The following is a 20,051-nucleotide window of genomic DNA, read 5'->3' on the forward strand; positions in this document are numbered from 1 at the left end:
CAATGAACTAGGGGCTGGGAAGGTGGCTCAGTGGTAGAGCGCTTGCCTTGCATGCCTGAGGCCCTGAGTTTGATTCCTCAACATCACATAAGCAAAAAGAAAAAAGCTGGAAGTGGTGCTGTGGCTCAAGTGGTAGAGCGCTAGCCTTGAGCTGAAGAGCTAAGGGACAGCGCTTAGGCCCAGAGTTCAGGCCCCACAACCGGACCCCCCCCCCCCCCCCAAAAAAAAAAAAAAAAGAAAAGAAAAATTCAATGAATTACTCAAAGTTGGAATTCATAGTTCCTTATCTAAAATTCTGTCTCCTTTTCTATTTGTTATTATTTCCAACCATTTTGTTAGAATATTAGTACAATTGTCACTAATTTGAAAATGTGACTAAAACACCTTTTTTTCAGTAAAAGGACATGAGAATATTACTATGTAGTTCTTTTGTTTTCTTATTGCAGTTTTTTTGGGTTTTTTTTTTTTTTTTTGGTTGTTGTTTTTGTTTTAGACAGGGTCGGTCTTACTATATAGTTCTGGTTAGCCTGGAATTTACTAGACAGTCAAGCTGGCTTTAAACCTGAGATTCTCTTCCCTCAGGTTCTTGGATGCTGGGATTGCAGATAAGTGTTATTACACCAGTAATTCTTGAACATATCAAGAAAGCAAGAGTAATGTCAGTTCACTATTGTGTGCCTAGTCCCTGGCACTATGCCTGGCTCATAGCAAACATCCATTAAATGTTTAATGGTATGATTTGAATTAATGATACCAAGTATATTTTACTTGTTTTGCAGGTCTATGGTGCTGCTATTCAGTTTTATGAACCATACTCTGAGGAGAATCTCACAGAAAAACAGAGACTTCTTTTGGGTTTATCTCCATTGACAGATGGGAAGTCTGATAATTCCAAAACAATTCACACTAACAAATGCATCTGTCTTCTTTCTCACTGGCCTTTTTTTGATGCATTCAGAAAGTTTCTTACTTTTTTGTATCGTTATTCCATCTCTGGACCTCATGTCCTTCCAATTGAGAAGTAAGTTAGAAGTTTCTTATTTCAAAATTTGATTGATCTCTGTATTATGATATATTTTTGTACTTGTAAGTTGAACAAATTTAATATAAAACTGGATTTCTGAAGAGTTATTTTTAAAAAAAGAAAAGAATTTAGGGGCTACGAAGGTGACTCAGTGGTAGAGTGCTTGCCTTGCATGCATGAGACCCTGGGTTCGATTCCTCAGCATCCATAAGCAGAAAAAGCCAGAAGTGGCACTGTGACTCAAGTGGTAGAGAGCTAGCCATGAGCAGAAGAGCTGAGGAAAGTGCCTAGGCCCAGAGTTCAGGCCCCATGACTGACAAAAGATAAAAATAAAAAATAAAAGAATTTTGTTATTCATTCAGGTAATATTTTGCCATTTTACTGTTATAGTCTTGTATTTTAAATAATTTTATTTCTAACAGTAAAATGAATTTTTTGATGCAATTTAAAATGGATTATTTGGTATAAATGTTTTGAGAGGTGTGGTTTTTTTTTATATACTATTAAAGAGTTTATAAATCTTCTTTTTTATTTTTGGTACTAGTCCTGGGGCTTGATCTCAGATTCTAGGTGCTACCCTCAGATTATTTTGCTCCAAGCTAGCACTCTACCACTTAAGCCATAGCTCCATTTCCAGCTTTTTGGTGGTTAATTGGGTAAGTCTCCTGGAGCCAGTTGCTGGTAGTTTATACCTGTAATCCTAGCTACTCAGGAAGCTGATATCTGATGATCACAGTACAAAGCTAGCCTGGGCAGGAAAGTGGTGAGATTCTTATCTCCAATTAACCATCAGACAACTGGAAGTACTGCTGTGGCTCAAAAGTGATGGAGTGCTAGCCTTGAGTAAAACAGCTCAGGCATAGGGCCTAGGCTCTGAGTTCAAGCCCCATGACTGACTTTAAAAAAAAAAAGAGGCTCTTGGACAGCATACAGTATTTTAAGTGTGCATTGCCATCAAGATATAGTAGCACCTCTGTACAGTATTTTTACAATAAAAAAAACTGTATAAAATAAATAAAGTTCTTGATTGAAAAGAAAAGATATAGCAACATTTTTGGTGGGGACACACTAGAGTTTGAACTTTCATCTTTGTACTAGGCAGGTAGTGCTCTTTCCATTGAGCTATGGCTCCAGTTCCTGTTATTGCTGGTTATTTTTGCGATAGTCTCACTTGTTGCATGACCACACAACCAGGCTTAATCTATGTTAGGCTTCCCATATATCTAGAATAGTAGGCTTGTGCCATGATGTTCAGTTCTTTTGTTGAGAAGGGATGTTGCTAACTTTTCTTTGGAAGCTGGCCTTGAACAAGCCTCCCAATCTCAGCCTCCCAAGTAGTTAAGGTTACAAGTCATGAGCCACTGATGCTTGGCTAATAAGATTAATATTTACTGTTTTAAAGACATTCTTAAGTGAAATGGCATTTCTTTTACTGCACGAGTAGAGTAGTAAAGAGGATAGCTTCTTGTCTACTTTGGTACCACTACCTTGATTCCCAATAAAGTTCCAGGATTTCATTCACAATGATTTTTGTACTATATGTACCATAGTCAACACAGTGAAAAAGACAAATAATGTCTTAGTGTTATTATGAAAATAGTTTTGATTTTACAGATCATATCTGAATAGGTCTAGAAGATCTTTAGGGGCTCATGCTCATATTTTTATTTCTAGTACTTTAGGCAATTCAAAAAGACATGCTAGTAAAAGTAATGATTTTCTTGGCCACTTTTCTCTATCTGGTTGAAATTGTCTTGAAAACAAGAAAATTTTGAATTAATATTAAAGGAAAAAGTACAAAGAAAGTATCTTACTCCTTTTAAAAGTTTTTTTTAACTACAGTTTTTTTGTCTATCTTTTTTTTTTAATATTTATTTTGTTGGTTGTTGGGCCTGGGCATTGTCCCTTAGCTCTTCAGCTCAAGGAGAGCACTCTACCACTTGAGCCACAGCACCACGTCCGGTTTTCTGGTAGTTAATTGGAGATAAGAGTCTCTCAGACTTTCCTGCCCAGGCTGGCTTTGAACTGTGCTCCTCAGATCTCACCCTCTTGAGTAGCTAGATTACACATGTGAGCCGCTGGCTCCCTGCTTAGTATTTATTTATTATTATTATTTTTTGGGGGGGTCCAGTCATGGGGCTTGAACTCTGGGCCTGGGCACTGTCCCTCAGCTCTTCAGCTCAAGGCTAGCGCTCTACCACTTGAGCCACAGCGCCATTTCCAGCTTTTTTCTTTTTGCTTATGTGGTGCTGAGGAATCGAACCAGGGCCTCTGGCATGCAAGGCAAGCGCTCTACCACTGAGCACCTTCCCAGTCCCATGCTTAGTATTTATTTTTATTTTTATTTTATTTATTTATTTATTTTTTGGGTCCGGCCGTGGGGCCTGAACTTTGGGCCTGGGCGCTGTCTCTCAGCTCTTCAGCTCAAAGCTAGCGCTCTACCACTTGAGCCACAGCGCCACTTCCGGCTTTTTTCTTTTTGCTTATGTGGTGCTGAGGAATTGAACCCAGGGCCTCAGGCATGCAAGGCAAGCGCTCTACCACTGAGCCACCTTCCCAGCCCCAGTATTTATTTTTATTAAGTACTTGTATCAAGAGGTTTCAGTTCCAGAAGTCAGTCTATGAGTATAGTGTATCTTAATGTCACTCCTTCTTCTTCTAGAGTGTTGTAAATAAAACTCATTTGATGTAGCTTTTTATCCATTTTATTATTTTTTCATACTCAGTAATAAAAATTTAAACTTATTGCTAATTGGAAGTTCATTGTTTATTATGTTTTTGTTGAGAGTTGAAATCTCACTGTGTTGCCTAGGCTAAGTCTCAAACTCCTGGGCTCAGGTGGTTCTCCTACCTAAGAGACTACAAGTACATACTATTGTATCCAGGTAATAAAAAATATAGTATAAATGTAAGAATTAGTTTATTTTGATAATGTCCATACCTTGATAGGTTACCTACTGTCCAGTAAGGGAAAGGTAAAAGTTAAAGTAGCTCTAGAGTCATTAATAATAGCAATCACATTGGGCTGGGAAGGTGGCTCAGTGGTAGAGCGCTTGCCTTGCATGCCTGAGGCCCTGGGTTCGATTCCCAGCACCACATAAGCAAAAAGAAAAAAAGCCGTAAGTGGTGCCGTGGCTCAAGTGGTAGAGCGCTGTCCTTGAGCTGAAGAGCTGAGGGACAGCGCCCAGGCCCAGAGTTCAGGCCCCACGACCGGACCCAAAAAAAAAAAAAAAATAGCAAGCACTGTTGAATATGAACACCTATTAATATGAAAAATTATTGAATTTAGGATTGGGATAAATGATTTTTGGCTGTTCATTTATTTTCATAGTGCTAGGGATTTCCAAATTACAGGTACATAGGACTTTTGACTGTACTTAAACTTTTGATGATATGTTAACCTTTATAGCATGCAATATTCACTTTGGGATCAATTGGATTTTGTGTTTTCTTTAAGGCATATTTCTCACTTTATGCATAAAGTTCCTTTTCCATCTCCTCAGAGACCACGGATTTTAGTTCAGGTAAGGTTTTCTTAAGTATGCGGGCTATATGAATTATTGATGTCTGTTAAAAATATAAAAACAGTATTAATTGGGAGAAGAAATAGAATTATATATAGAGAGAATAAGATTCTATTTCATGTTGGTTTCTTAATGTTTTATTAACTCTCCCTTATAGAATATAATGTTTGCCTTTTGAGAAAGGGTTAAAAATAAAAAGTAGTCAGTTGCTAGTGGCCATGCCTATAGTCCTATCTACTCAGAAGGCTGAGATCTAAGGATCTTGTTCGAAGCCAGCCCAGGCAAGAATATCCTTGAGATTCTTATCTCCAATAAACTATCAAAAATGTTGGAAGTGGAGCTGTAGCTCAAGCAAGTGGTAGAACACCAGCCTTAAGCAAATGAAGCTCAAGGACAGCACCCAGATTCTGAATTCAAGCCCCAGGACCAACATACACACACACACACACGCACGCACGCACGCACGCACGCATGCACACACACACACACACACACACACACCCCTACCTCTCTCTCTCTCTCTGTTAAAGAAGTAGACACATTTTCAACACAGAAAGGGACATCATGTCTATATAGGGTATAGGGGTACCCAGCCTTAAGCTCAAGGACAACACCCAGGTTCTGAATTCAAGCTCCAGGACCAACACACATACACACACACACACACACACACACACACACACACACACACACACACACACACACACACACACACACACACACACACACGTTAAAGAAGTAGACACATTTTCAACACAGAAAGGGACATGATGTCTATATAGGGTATAGGAGTACATACCTGTAATCCTAACAATAAGCTTGAACGAGATGGGACACTCCAGACCAGACTGGATTACATATCACTTCACAATCAGTATTCACAAATTGGTGGAAATCTACAAACATTTGGACATGTAGTTGAAATTATTGCATTATTATATTGATACAGATAAAGTGTCTAGAAAGTACTCTTTATATGACTTTTGCATTTCATGTTTTGCTGTCTTAACTCTTACATATCTCTATCTATCTATCTATCTATCCATCCATCCATCTATCCATCCATCTAGCACATGTTGTTTGAGTATACACAGAACATTTGTTTTATACAGAAGCCCCCAGACTTTTCCTGTGATGGACCTTACACTAAATATTTGAGGCTTTGCAGGCCATCCAGGCGCTGTTGCAACTGCTCATGCCTGCTATTACAGCACAAAGTCAACTAGATCATGTGTAAGAAATGACATAGCTGTCTTCTAGTAAGAATTGTTTACAAAAACAAGCAGCCTATGTATTTATGCTGTAAGTCAGAAATGGACTGCCCTTGATTTTTATGTTATTAAATGCATCATTTAGTCTTTGATTACAAAATTTGTTTAAATAGCTTTAGGGTAAAGTTAAAGACAGAAGAAAAGAGATAAGATTCAGAGTAAAACGTTGTTGGAGTTACAGATGAGGGCATACTTTTTAGAGATTTAATGATATTCTTACTCTGATGCCCTGGGAATCCATTAGGCTATGGTTTTTTTTTTTTTACTAGAAACTGCTGTTTTCAAGTTAATCATTATTATTTTAAATGTTTTATTTTGAATCTTCCAGCTATCACCACATGATAATTTGATTCTCAGTCAGCCAGTTTCTTCACCTCTTCCATTAAGGCAAGTAAAATTTCTGTTTATTTTTATAAATCTGATGTGAGCTAAAATTACATGTGTGTGTGTGTGTGTGTGTGTATTCTTTCTTTCCAAGCCAAAATCTCAAACATTGATGGAAGTAATTTTCACTTAACAGCCTCTCAGCTACTTTCCTTTGGAAGAAAAAAGAAAAGCTTTTTTTTTAACTTAAATTTTTTGTTATGAAAATACTGTACAAAGAGGTTACAGTTACATGAGCAAGGTAATGAGTACATTTCTTATCCAGCATTGTTGCCTCCTCCTTTGTTTTTCCCCTACCGTCGCTTAAGAAAAGCTTTTATAATAGTGTTTGACATTTTGAGTATTTTCATGTCAAGAAGTACTTACTATTGCATAAATTAGAATTTATACATAAATTATGAAAGTAACTATTTTCAACTGTAATTGTCCTCTGAAGAACATTTGGATGTAATTTTAAATTTGACCTCAAATTTAAAAGTTTTAATTGCTAAGCAATTGTGTTTAATGATTTTAAATGTTCAGAGAAATTATGAAATATGTTTTTCCTACAGTGCCATTTCTTGAAATTTAATTAGATGTGTAATTTATTTCTGTCAGAAATAGTTAGAGTTGTAATTAAGCTATTACATAGCACGTCCCTAAAGGAGACTGGCTGCCATCTTATACATTAATTTTGCAAGAATTGCAGATTATGTCATCACTAGCTCTTAGCCAAGAGTGACCAATGTTTTCTTAACTGTTGTTTGAGCTGAAAATGAACTAGAAACATTGATTGTAAATGTGATTCTAAATTATCCAAAAAACTTACTTTGGGTACTTTATTGAGATAAAATTCACATGCTACAAAATTCACCCACATTACAATTTGGTGATTCTGTTCAAAGTTTTGCAACTATTGCTATAATAAAATTTAGATTATTTTCATTACCCTAAAAAACAACCCTGTGTCTTTTAACATTCAGCAGTTAGCCTCCTTCATTTCGCCACTTCATTTTACCCTCTGTCCTTAAACACACACATACTAACACATAGGTACATACACCATTTGACCCGAGGCAACCAATAACCTGGTTTTTACTCTAATAGATTTACCTATTCTGGAGATTTCATACAAATGAAAATGTACTATGCATGACCTTTTTATTTCTGGATTACTTAGCAAGTTTCAAAGGTTCATCTGCATTGGAGCATGTACCATTACTTTATCCCTTTTGTTGCCAAATACTATTTTATTTTATGGCTACATCATGTTTTATTTAGCTATTAATCATTTGGAAAGTTTCCACATTTTGTGTGCTGTAAATAATGTTGTTATGAACATACACAAGTTTTTTTGTGGACATATGCTTTTGTGACTCAAAAGATTTTATTATTAGTTTTCCTTTAGCATAAAAAGAACTAACCCAGTGAAACGAGTCATTTAGCACTATAGAGACAAAATGCTGGTTGGCTTGCTAGATCATTTGCCTTGTCAATCCAGTATTTTGTTACCCTATAGATCATCTTATTATTTTTATTATTTGTTTTGTATTTGTGTCCAATCACTTTGTAATTCTTGATTTCTTATTGCTATTATTATTGCAATAGTAAGATATTAGAAAGATAATAGTAAGAATTATCTATTCATGCTGGTACTGGTGGCTCACGCCTGTAATCCTAGCTACTCAGGAGACTAAGATCTGAGTATCATGGTTCAAAGCCAGCCTGGGCAGGAAAGTCTGTGAGACTCTTCAAAAGACCACTAGAAAACCGGAAGTGGCGTTGTGGCTAACACGGTAGCGCGCTCGCCTTGAGCTGAACAGCTGAGGGATAGCACCCAAGCCCAGAGTTCAGGCCCACGACTGACAAAAAATAAAAAAAGAAAAACAAGAAAAAAAAGAAAAGAATTAGCTGTTCATAAATTCAAATTTTAATGTGTGTATTTTTCTTAAAGAGAGTGGGCCTGTAAGTAATAGTTTTTCTGATAATTACAATGGAAGATATACCATGTAAAAACCTTCCATTAGGGGTTTACTGGGAAGCAAACTGAAGCCTGGTAGCCTTTACAAAGCTTAAAGATAGAGTTTTAGTCTAGGTAACCATGCTGAGATGTGGTTCACAATTCTCCTAGGACTTGTTCAACCCTGGGGTAGCCGGTGCATACAGGTGCACCTTCACTGACAAGGGCAAAAAGAGATTGCCCATCTATTTTCCATATCAGGGAGTTTGATGGAAAGAGATAGGTGCATCTCTAGAGTCATTTGTCACTATCCAAACACCTGGAGAATATTGGTTAAAGAAGCGTTTTCCTGACCCTGAAAGATGAAAAAAATGACTCAGTCATATATTCCTGATAGAAGAGTATACAGCATGCAGTGTATTATGCAATGCTTAATTTAAAAAGATTAATAAAAAATAACTTCTATTAAAGAATTTTTCAGCCAAAGCACCTCTTTTAATTGAATTCTTTGTTTGGACATTTTCTATAAGGCAGGTCTTTTTATGTGGAGCTAAGCAGATAAGTGTGATGATGAATGTGTGTAATCCCAGCACTCTGGAGGCTGAGGCAGGAGGATCCTAAATTCAGGACAAGCCTGGGCTACATACTAAGGTCCTGTCTCAAAAAACAGCCATAAGAACAAAAGGGGGAAAAAAGGAAGCACATGACTTTTCATTTTCCATATTGAATTTAGTGGAAGAAAGAATGATTTGAAACTTCATAAATTGCATTGTTTTCATGATGTATGATGTTTTGTTACTCTAAGATTAGCAGCAGTTACCTATTTAACTTAACATTTTAAGTTAAATAGGTAATATAAATCAGAATCTAAGAACTAAAACTTCTCCATATCCCCCTTATTTTAGATAATAAGTGGTGTTTGGTTTTTGTTTTTGCAGTAGTAGGTGTTCAGGGCTTGCACGTTCTATCACTGAGCCATACCCCCAGTATAAGGTGTCTTGATCTTTATATTTAAAATTATATATCTTTGTTTGAATTGACAGTGGTGGCAAGTTTTCAACACTACTTCAGAATCTAGGCCCTGAAAATGCGGTGACACTACTAGTCTTTGCAGTAACGGAACATAAAATTCTCATCCATTCCTTACGGCCTTCTGTGCTTACTAGTGTGACAGAAGCCTTAGTGTCTGTGAGTATCAGTGTTTCTTGTTGACAGTCACTTTAAACTCAATTTACTCATATAATATAAAGCTATTTTAGTATTTAGCTAAGCTTCACAAAGTAATGGATTTGTGTGTTGAGGCAATTTTAATGTCCTCATCCTGAACTTTAATTATTATTTAGGCTTTAGATAGTAATGTTTAAAAGATATTATTTGTGTGCTGAAAAATTATGCTTCAGTGTCAAAAAGGTTTTAATATTCTTTTTCCATTTGTTTATCCAAGATGATTTTCCCTTTCCACTGGCCATGCCCGTATGTTCCTCTTTGCCCACTGGCCTTGGCAGATGTCTTGAGTGCACCCTGTCCATTCATAGTAGGAATTGATTCCAGATACTTTGATCTCTATGATCCTCCACCAGATGTCAGCTGCGTTGACCTTGATACCAACACCATTTCTCAGTAAGTACATTTTTAGTGACTCTACAGCTAATAATTTACAACTTTATAGGATTGGGATTTGAGGACTGCAAAGTAGGATTCTTTGAGCTGTATTTTTTTCTTTTTTTTTGTCAGTTGTAGGGCTTGAACTCAGGGCATGGGCACTGTCCCTGAGCCTCTTTGTGCTCAAGACTAGCCCTCTACCACTAGAACCATCTAACCACTTCCTATTTATTTATTTATTTTTTGGCCAGTCGTGGGGCCTGAACTCTGGGCCTGGGCACTGTCCCTCAGCTCTTCAGCTCAAGGCTAGTGCTCTAACACTTGAACCACAGCGCCACTTCTGGCTTTTTCTGCTTATGTGGTGCTGAGGAATCAAACCCAGCGCCTCATGCATGCAAGGCAAGCACTCTACCTCTGAGCCACCTTCCCAGCCCTTCCTATTATTTTCTTTGTATTTGAGGTCTTACCATCTTTGAGTCAGCTCTTGAGTGCAACAGAATATAGCAGGTTATTAGAGAAGATCTTACTGGAAAGAAAATATAGCTTGAATACTCAGGTATTTTAAGTATTTTAGAAATATTATAATCTTATGCTTACTTAGAAATGAGGTAGAAATAGAAAAAGGTTGTCTCTCTTTGGGCAGATGAATATGGGTAAAATTAGAGTTTGAATTAAAAAATTATTCTTGGGGCTGGGAAGGTGTCTCAGTGGTAGAGCGCTTGCCTTGCGTGCCTAAGGCCCTGGGTTCCATTCCTCAGCACCACATAAGCAAAAAGAAAAAAGCTGGAAGTGGCACTGTGGCTCAAGTGGTAGAGCGCTAGCCTTGAGCTGAAGAGCTGAGGGACAGCGGCCAGGCCCAGAGTACAGGCCCCACGACCGGACCCCCCCCCCAAAAAAATTATTTCTTGAACATCACTTCAGCCCTGTTTCTAGTCCTGTTTAATACTAAGCAAACTATACATCACATTAATCAAATGTTTTAGAATTTTGAAATAATATTTTATGGTACTAAGGTTTAGACTGAGGGCTTTGCTTTCATTTGACTTGATTGATTGGATGGCACTATAACTACTGGAATCATGCCTCCAGCCCAACTTTTCACTGATGATTCTAGAATCAGAATATAATAGACTTTTCTGCCTGAGCTTGCTTCCAACTTCCATTCTCTGGATATCTCAGCTTCCTGAATAGCAAGAATTCTAGTGGCAAGAGCCACTAGAACTTGACTTAAATGTTAAATTATGCATTTTGCCACCTTTTCACTTTGGAATACTGTTTAAGCTGTATTATTTTACTTTATTGCCAGTCCTAGGCTTGAACTCTGGGCCTAGTTGCTGTCCCTAAGCTCCTTTTGCTCAAGGCTAGCACTCTACCATTTGAGCCACAGTGCCAATTCCACCTTTTTCTGTGATTAATTGGAGATAAGAGTCTCACAGGGTTTCCTGCTTGGACTGGCAACCATGATCCTCAGATCTCAGCATAATGAGTAGTTAGGATTACAGGCATGAACCATGGATGCTGTCTTTAAGCTGTAATTATCAGACCATATTTTTATAGCTCTTATATATTTCCTTGTTTCTTTATAACCCATATTTTCAGTTTAGTTTATTGTTTTCATTTTAGTTCACTTCAACCTGTTCATAGAGGAAGATGAATAGGTTGAAGATAATTGCATCCACAGAGCATGCTGAAAATTACTATGGTTTAGTACATCAGTAAAGTCCAAAAGCTAATCTAACTTTTATACTTAAATAAGCACATGTGAACCGAGCACTGGCAGTTCACACCTGTAATCCTAGCTACTCAGGAGGCTGAGATCTAAGGATTGTGGTTGGAAGCCAACCCAGGTAAGAAAGTTCATGAGACTCTTATCTCCAGTTAACCACCAGAAAAATGGAAGTGATGCTATGGCTCAAAGTGGTAGAGCACTAGCTTTGGGCAAAAGGGTTCAGAGATAGGGTCCAGACCCACAGCTGAGAGGAAAAAAAAGAGCACATGTGAAATTGATTTTTCTCTATTTTCTTATTGATTAGTACTAAGAATTGAACCATACTCAGATATAAATAAGCATCTATCTACAACTAAACTCCAGCTCCTCCATTTTTAAAGAGCTTTTCCTTTAAGAGCCTTTTAACTCCACAATTTTAGGTCTAATCAATTTCATTCCCACTATCATTCCTCTTTTTCTCCTTTCTCCTCTTCCTCCTTTCCTAACACAATGTTAACAGGTTTCTTTGCTCAGTTTTCACAGTTTCAGTCTATTTTCTATTACTCTATTATTCTTTTTCCCTACCTCCTTTCCTTTGCATTGCTGAGTAGTTCCTTCGATAGATTCAGTGTTCTATGTTTATCTATATGTACAGTTATGTAAATGGCACCTATCTATATACATGTCCATGAATATGTATATATGCCCAATTGGTATGGCAAAGTCATATCTATTTTTAGTGTTTTGAGGAACTACCATATTGATTTACATAGTAGTCGTACTAGTTTACATTCCTACCACCAGATGTGAAGGTTAATTTTTCTTCACATCCTCACCAAAATTTCTTTTGTGTTTTCTTGATGGCTGCCATTCTGACTGGGATGAAATGCTTGGTGTGGTTTTGATTTGCATTTCTTTATGACTAAGAATGTTGAATATTTCTTCATGTATCTATTAACCCTTTTTATTTCTTGTGAGAACTGTTTCATTTGCTTGGCCCTGGATTAATTGGGTTTTTCTTCTCTTACCATTTAATTTTTTTTAGTTTTTTTGTGTATTCTGGATATTAATCCTTTATTGGTTAGATAGCTTGAAGCAATTTTCTCCCTTTCTATGATTGGCTCTTGGTTCTGGTGACTCCTCCTTTTGCTGTGCAGAAGCTTTTTAATTTGGTATAGTCCCATTCATTAACTCTAGCTCCCATTATCTGGGCACATGAAGTGCTATTCAGAAAATACCTATGCCTATGTCTTCCAGAGATTTTTCTATGCTTTCCTGTAGCTGAATTAAACTTTCAGATCTTGGTTGGATGCAAGTGACTCATGCCTATAATCCTAGCTACTCAGGAGGCTGAGGTCTGAGGACTGAGGTTAGCCAGCCCAGACAGAAATGTCTGTGAGACTTTTATCTCCAGTTAACCAGCCAAAAGCCAGAAGGAGGGCTGTGGCTCACATGGCAGAACACCAGCCTTAAGTGAAAAAGAAAAGCAAAGACTTGAGGCCATGAGTTCAGTCCCAGTACCGCCCCCAAACCAAAACAAATAAAACAAAAACAGAACCCTGTAGTTTATTTTTGTACAGGTTGAGAGATGGAGGTCTAGTTTCAGTCTCCTGCAAGCATATAACAAATTTTACCAGTGCTATTTGTTGAAAATACTGTCTTTTTTCCATTGTGTGTTTTTGGCTTTTTTGTCAAAAATTAATTGGCTGTGGTATGTGTTTTTTTTTTCCTTCTGGATTTTATATTGTTCCATTGGTCTTTAGGTCGTTTTTTGTGCCAGTACCAAGTTGTTTTTGTTACTATGGCTCTGTAGTATAAATTGAAGTCAATTTATCAAGGGATTTTTTCCCCTGCATCGATTGAGATGATTTTGGCAATGATTCTGTTGATGTGATTACTACATTTATTGATTTACATATATTGAATCAGCCTATATTCCAGGAATAAAATCAACTTGATCATGGTGTATGATCATTTTATGTGTAGTTGAGTTTAGTTTGCAAGGATTTTATTGAAATTTTTTGCATCAAGATTGGTCTGGGTTTTTTGTTGTTGTTGTTCGTTTTTGTTTTTATTATTATTTTTAAATTTTATTATAAAGATGCTGTACAGAGGGGTTACAGTTACATGAGTAAGGCAATGTAAGCTCTTCAGCTCAAGAGGCAAGTGCTCTACCACTTGAGCCACAGCACCATTTCCAGTTTTCTGATGGTTAATTGGAGATAAGAGTGGACTTTCCTGCCTAGGCTGGCTTTGAACCGCAATCCTCAGGTGTCAGCCTCCTGAGTAACTAAAATTACAGGTGTGAGCCACTGGCTCCAGGCTGATCTGTTTTTTGATGAATTCTGTCTGGTTTTGGAATGAATGTAATACTTCATAGAATGAGTTCAGGTGTGTTCCTTCCTTTTCTATTTTATGGAACTGTTTGAGAACTATTGGAGTTCTTCGAAAGTTTGATAGAATTCAGTCATGCATCCATCTAGACCTGGGCTTTTCTTTGTTGGGGTGTACTATTTGAATTTCATTTCTTGCTATAGCTCTGTTTAAGAGTTTTTTATCCTCTTGGTTTAGTTTGGATGAGAAAACTGTATTAAAAATTGATCCATTTCTGGGGCTGGGAAGATGGCTCAGTGGTAGAGTGCTTGCCTTGCATGCATGAGGCCCTGGGTTCGATTCCTCAGCACCATATAAACAAAAAGAAAAAAGCCGGAAGTGGTGCTGTGGCTCAAGTGGTAGAGTGCTGGCCTTGAGCTGAAGAGCTGAGGGACAGTGCCCAGACCCAGAGTTCAGGCTCCATGACCGGACCCCCCCCCAAAAAAAAAAATTGATCCATTTCTTGGATGGCCCTAGGACAAATCATGTTAAGTGAGATAAGCCAAGCACAGAGACAAATGACATGTTTTCTCATGCAGAACCTAGATCTACTATACATGGAACATGATAAATTATGTAAGAGTCTAGGCATTCACACAGTGGGACCAAAGGAGGATATTCTTAGTAGAGGAAAACAAAGGCATAATGCCTAGGTGTATCTGGTAATATAAAATAATATTTATTGAAATTAACTCCAGGAAATCAAAATGAAAAGGTCTTTGTTTTTGTTTTCTTCTTGTCTTGTTTGCTTATTTGTCTTTGGGATAGTAAGTGAGGACACAAAAATGGAGGGACAGGAAGTGAATAAATAAAGCAGTGGTACTCACTAGACACTATGTTGAAAATGAATGATACAACTTGTGGGTAGGAACAGTAGGGAAAAACTGGGAGAGACTGAAGGAAAGGGTGGCATTGTCCAAAAAGAAATGTACTCATTATCTGGCTTATGTAACTGTAACCTCTCTGTACATCATCTCTATAATAATAATATATTTTTTTTGGTCAGTAGTGGGGCTTGAACTCTGGGCTTGAGCACTGTCCCTGTGCTCTTCAGCTTAAGATGAGCGCTCTACCACTTGAGCCATAGCACCACTTCTGGCCTTTTCTATTTATGTGGTGCTGAGGAATCAAGTCAAGGACTTCATGCATGCTAAGCAGCACTCTACCATTGAGCCACATTTCCAGTCCTATTTTTTTTTTTTTTTTTTTTGTCGGTCATGGGTCTTGACCCTGGGCCTCAGCACTATCACTCAGCTCTTCAGTTTAAGGCGAGAACTCTACCACTTGAGCCACAGTGCCACTTCTGGTTTTCTGGTGGTAAATTGGAGATTAGAGTCTCATGGACTTTCCTGCCTGGGCTGGCTTTGAGCCACGGATCCTTAGATCTCAACCTCCTGAGTAGCTAGGATTATAGGCAAGAGCCACTAATGCCCAGCTCTAAATTTTTCTAATTATCCATTTCTTCTAGATTTTCTAGCTTATTTGAGTGTAAGTTTTCAAAGTATTTCTTGATGATTCTTTGCATTTCTTTTTTGTCTCTAATTTTATTGATTTGAATCAATTCTCTCCTTTTTATCAGATTAGCTAGGGTTTTTTTTTTTTTTTTTGTCGGCCGTGGGGCTTGAACTCTGGGCCTGGGCGCTGTCCCTCAGCTCTTCAGCTCAAGGTGAGCGCTCTACCACTTGAGCTACAGCGCCACTTCCAGTTTTCTGGTGGTTTATTGGAGATAGGAGTCTCATGGTCTCTCCTGCCCGGGCTGGCTTTGAACCGCGATCCTCAGATCTCAGCCTCCTGAGTAGCTAGGATTACAGGCTTGAGCCACCAGCGCCCGGCTAGCTAGGGGTTTTATTTATTCAAAACACCAAATTTTTCTTTCATTTATTATTTTATAGAATTTTAGTCTGCAGTTTATTTTCTTCTGAATTTTTGTTTTTTGGGGGGTTGGTCATAGGGCTTGAACTCTGGGCCTGGGCACTCTCCTTCAGTTCAAGGCTAGCATTCTACCACTTGACCCACAGGGACACTTCCAGTTTTCTGGTGGTTTATTGGAGATAAGAGTCTCATGGAAGCCAGGTGCCGGTGGCTCATGCCTGTAATCCTAGCTACTCAGGAGGCTGAGATCTAAGGATCACATTTCAAAGCCAGCCTGAGCAAGAAAATTGTGAGACTCTTACCTCTAATAAACCACTAAAAAAAGCCCAGAAATGGTGCTGTGGCTCAAGTGGTAGAGTGCTTGCTTTGAGCTGAAGAGCTGAGGGATAGTGCCCAAGCCCAGAGTTCAAACCTTATGACCGACCCCCCCCCCAAAAAAAAAAAAAAAGTCTCATGGACTTTCCTGCTGGGGCTGGAACCATGATCCTCAAATCTCAGCCTCCTGTGTAGCTAGGATTACAGGCATGAGCCACCAGCACCAGCTCTTCCGTAATTTTACTTTCTCTCATTCTACTAGTTTGGGATCAAGTTTGTTCCTATTTTTCTAGAAATTTGAGTTGCATGATATGTTGAATGGTTGCTGGTATGTGTGTGTGTGTGTGTGTGTGTTTTAGTGTAGGCACTCATGTCTGAATTTTCCTCTCAACATTGCCATTTCTGTATCCTGTAGATTGTAGTAAGATGTGTTTTCATTTTATTGGGTTCCAGGAGCTTCTTTGTTTTCTCCCTTTATTTCTTTAGTTATTCACCTGTTGTTCAACTGTCTCCATGTGTTTCAATATTTTCTGTAGTATCTTTTGCTATTGGGTACTATTTTTTATTTATTTACTTATTTATTTTCTTATTTTTGCAAGTCCTGGGGCTTAACCTCAGAGCCTGGGCATTGTCCCCTGAGTTTCTTGTGCTCAAAGCTAGCATACTGCCATCTGAGCCACAGTATCACTTCTGGCTTTTTCTGTTCATGTGGTACTGAGCAATTGAACCCAGGGCCTCATGCATGCTAGGCATGCACTCTACCACTAAGCCACATTCCCAGCCCTGGGTTTTAATTGCATGATAGTCTGATAGAATATAAGGATTTGTTTCAATTTTCTTGTATTTGCTCAGACTTGGTATATGTCCTATGATATGTTTTTTTTAAAGAAAGTTTTGTAGGCTGCTGAGAAGAATGTATACCATTTAATTCTAAGGTTTTATGTTGTTGTTGACTTCTTATGGATGATCTATCTATTGGTAAGAACGGACAATTGAAATCTTCCATTATTATTGCGTTGGGGCAAAGTCTACCAGTGCTTGTAAACCCAGAAATGATTTTTTTGTTGTTGTTTTTGTTGTCGTTGTTTTTTTACTTAGTCTGAGTGTGCTGCTGTTTGGTATACATATGTTAACAATTACAATTTCTACTTCATGAATGGTTCCCTTTATTAATATGAGGTAGTTTTTGACTCTTCTGACTGATTTTAGGTTATAGTCTATTTTAGCAGATATAAGTATGGTTTCTTCTACCTTCTTTCATCATCTATTTGCTAGGAAGGTCTTTTCCTTCCTTTCACTTCACATCTGTGTTTGTCAGTGAAATGTGTTACTTGTAGGCAACAAATGGTTGGATCATGTTTTTTGATCCAAGTTGCCATTCTACATCTTTTGATTGAAGAGTTAAGATTTTTAACATTCAATGTTAATATTGAGAGATATGCTATATTTCCTGTCATTCTATTTATTTTGTTTTGTTTGTCATTCTTCTTTCTTCTTCCTGCTTTTCAACTATGTTCTTCTTGTAGGGTTTATTCTTTTCTGTATTTTCTGTATTTGATTTTCTTCTTTTGTAGATAGGATTTAGTTAAGTATCTGTTGCAGTGTTGGTTTAGTAATCATGAATACCTTTCATTTTTGTTTATCATAGAAAGTTTTATTCCTCCATTAATTTTGGTGGACAACTTTGCTCAGTGAAATAGTCCAGGCTGGCATTTGGTGTCTTTCAGGACTTAATACTATCTTCCCATGCAGCTATTATCTGTTTAGAAATCTGCTTTTATTCTAATGGGCTTGCCATTTAAGTTGCTTGTCTCCTCTCTTGTGTGACTTTCATTGTTCTTTCTTTCTCTATATATTTAATGTGCTTATTATAATGTTTCTGGCAATGTTTCTTCTCTGATTTTTCCTGTTTTGCATTCTCAAGGTTGGAAAAGGTTTTGGCCATCATTTTCTTCCAATACAAACTATGCCTTTAGTTTTTGTTTCATCTTCCTTGTCTATCCTGATAATCCATAGATTTGATCTAAAGACAAGTTGGTTTTGTATGTCTCCTAGGTATTTTCTAAATGTGTTTCAATGTTTTTGACTGATCTTCTGCTCTCTGGTGCAGCAGGAATTTCCAATCCTGTCTCTTGATATCTCTTCTCACCCCACTTCTGCAGCCTCTGGCTTCCTAGTTACAGCATGGCTTTCTCACTGATTAAATTTTTTTTTTTTTTTTTTTTTGCTGTTCCCTGCTGCCCACTTCAACCTCCCTTTGCACTCTGTTATAACTGATTTATAACTATGTTCTGTGGCATTGTCAAAGCTGTTGATATGCTGTGATTGTTTCCTAACACTAGGCTATGAGAAACATTCTCAAGGAGGTGCATCTGTCACTTTCAGGGATATAAAGGACAAAGACTGCCTTAGTTCTCTGAAGTCTAGTCTCTTACACAAGATTAGTCCCCACCCACCAAGTCCCTGAGCTTGCAGGTTATATTTATTTTCCTTGTAGCTGGATTTGGTGAACCCTTGGCTGGGACCATCTGTTTTTAACTAGTGTTCCCCTCCTCTATCTGGGAGAGTCAGGGGTGGCTTAGGATTCCCTTTCTACTTTTTCTTTTGAAAAATTATTGTAAAGGTGATGCACAAAGGGGTTACAGTTACATAAGTAAGGTAATGAGTACATTGCTTTTTGTTGTTGTTGTTGTTGTTGATCGTGGGGCTTGAACTCTGGGGCCTGAGCGCTGTCCCTCAGCTCTTCAGCTCAAGGTGAGTACTCTACCACTTGAGCCACAGCAGCATTTCCGGTTTTCTAGTGGTTTATTGGAGATAAGAGTCTCACAGACTTTCCTCCCCAGGCTGGCTTTGAACCGTGATCCTCAGATCTCAGCCTCCTGAGTAGCTAGGATTACAGATGTGAGCCACTGTTGCCCAGGCATACATTGCTTTTTGAACAGTGTTACCTGCTCCCTCATTTTCTCCCATTCTCCCCTCCCCTGCTTTTCTTCCACTGTGTTTGCATCTCTAATTTCCTAGATCTTCTGGAACTCTTTATGGATTTCCTTTCTTGCACTCTTTGAATTCTCAGAATCTGATCATTTTTGTTTCTCTGGATTCTACTCATTCACAGAGTAAAATGATGGCTACTTTCAATCAACTATTTTGCTCCCTGTTGTGTCTCTTTGTAGAATCAAAGTCCATTAGAAGCAATATTTCATTCTTTTAAATGTTAAAGCATTTAAAGATATCTCCTGTCAATAATTAAATAATATAGGACATTGTAGTTTATAAAATTGAAGAGTGGAAAATAAGTATAATCTGTACTTATTATGATATAGGTTAAATATTTCTCTTTTTATACTTTCTCTTAAAATTGTAAAAACAATCTCCCTACTTAGTATTTTATTTCTACTTTGATCACTAGTGAATTAAAGAATCAAAGGTAGACAAGCTGTTTGCACTCATGAATATTCCTTCTTGAATTCCCCCATCCATAGGAGGACTAGACTAGTGAGCTAAAAGCTTTATGCTTTGCTACACCCAGATTTTCTGAAACCTCCGCCTGAAATTTGAAAGAAAAACGAATTCCAAGTATAGAATTTTTACTTTTTTGCTTTTTCTATCTTGGCTACTTAAAATACAGAGTATGTTCTGAATATAAAGAAATTTTTGAAGAAAGAGAAAAAAAATTAAATCTGCTATGTATGAGGTTTAAAGCTTCATGGATAGCATAGGTTATCCTGTTTTATTTGCTGTATATTGTGGCATAGTTTTGATTATTCCTCTAATGGATAAACAAATGTTTGGATTTTTAAGCAATTTATCAAAGAGTACATAGTTTATTTTGTCATAATTGGGATTCAAAACAATCATTTTCTGTCTCCAAAGCCAATACTTCTGCCACAAATAATCAGGTAATAATCTATATATAGTAATCTTATAGGTGGGAGTCATCATGAATAAAACTGTTCAAGGTTATCATTGATTAAAAACTCAAGTGCCATATAAAATTCTTACCTAGGCTCTTTTTACAGTTACAGTATCAAGGGCAAGG

The 20,051-nt window shown here is 37.6% G+C and overlaps 1 protein-coding gene across 5 annotated transcripts in view; it reads left to right on the plus strand.

The window, feature by feature from the left end:
* The window catches only part of Dennd4a (DENN domain containing 4A), a 115,050-nt gene that overhangs the window by 48,345 nt on the left and 46,654 nt on the right, over nucleotides 1-20,051 (plus strand). For all 5 annotated transcript variants that reach the window (XM_042687406.1, XM_042687404.1, XM_042687408.1 and 2 more), the window contains 5 exons: nucleotides 780-1,021; nucleotides 4,482-4,548; nucleotides 6,148-6,206; nucleotides 9,186-9,330; nucleotides 9,587-9,762. In XM_042687406.1, coding sequence (XP_042543340.1) covers nucleotides 780-1,021; nucleotides 4,482-4,548; nucleotides 6,148-6,206; nucleotides 9,186-9,330; nucleotides 9,587-9,762 — 689 coding nt within the window. The remainder of the gene's footprint in view (nucleotides 1-779; nucleotides 1,022-4,481; nucleotides 4,549-6,147; nucleotides 6,207-9,185; nucleotides 9,331-9,586; nucleotides 9,763-20,051) is intronic.

Source organism: Dipodomys spectabilis, unplaced genomic scaffold (assembly GCF_019054845.1).
Source record: "Dipodomys spectabilis isolate Male_0828 unplaced genomic scaffold, ASM1905484v1 ptg000108l, whole genome shotgun sequence".
Classification (NCBI taxonomy): Eukaryota; Metazoa; Chordata; class Mammalia; order Rodentia; family Heteromyidae; genus Dipodomys; species Dipodomys spectabilis.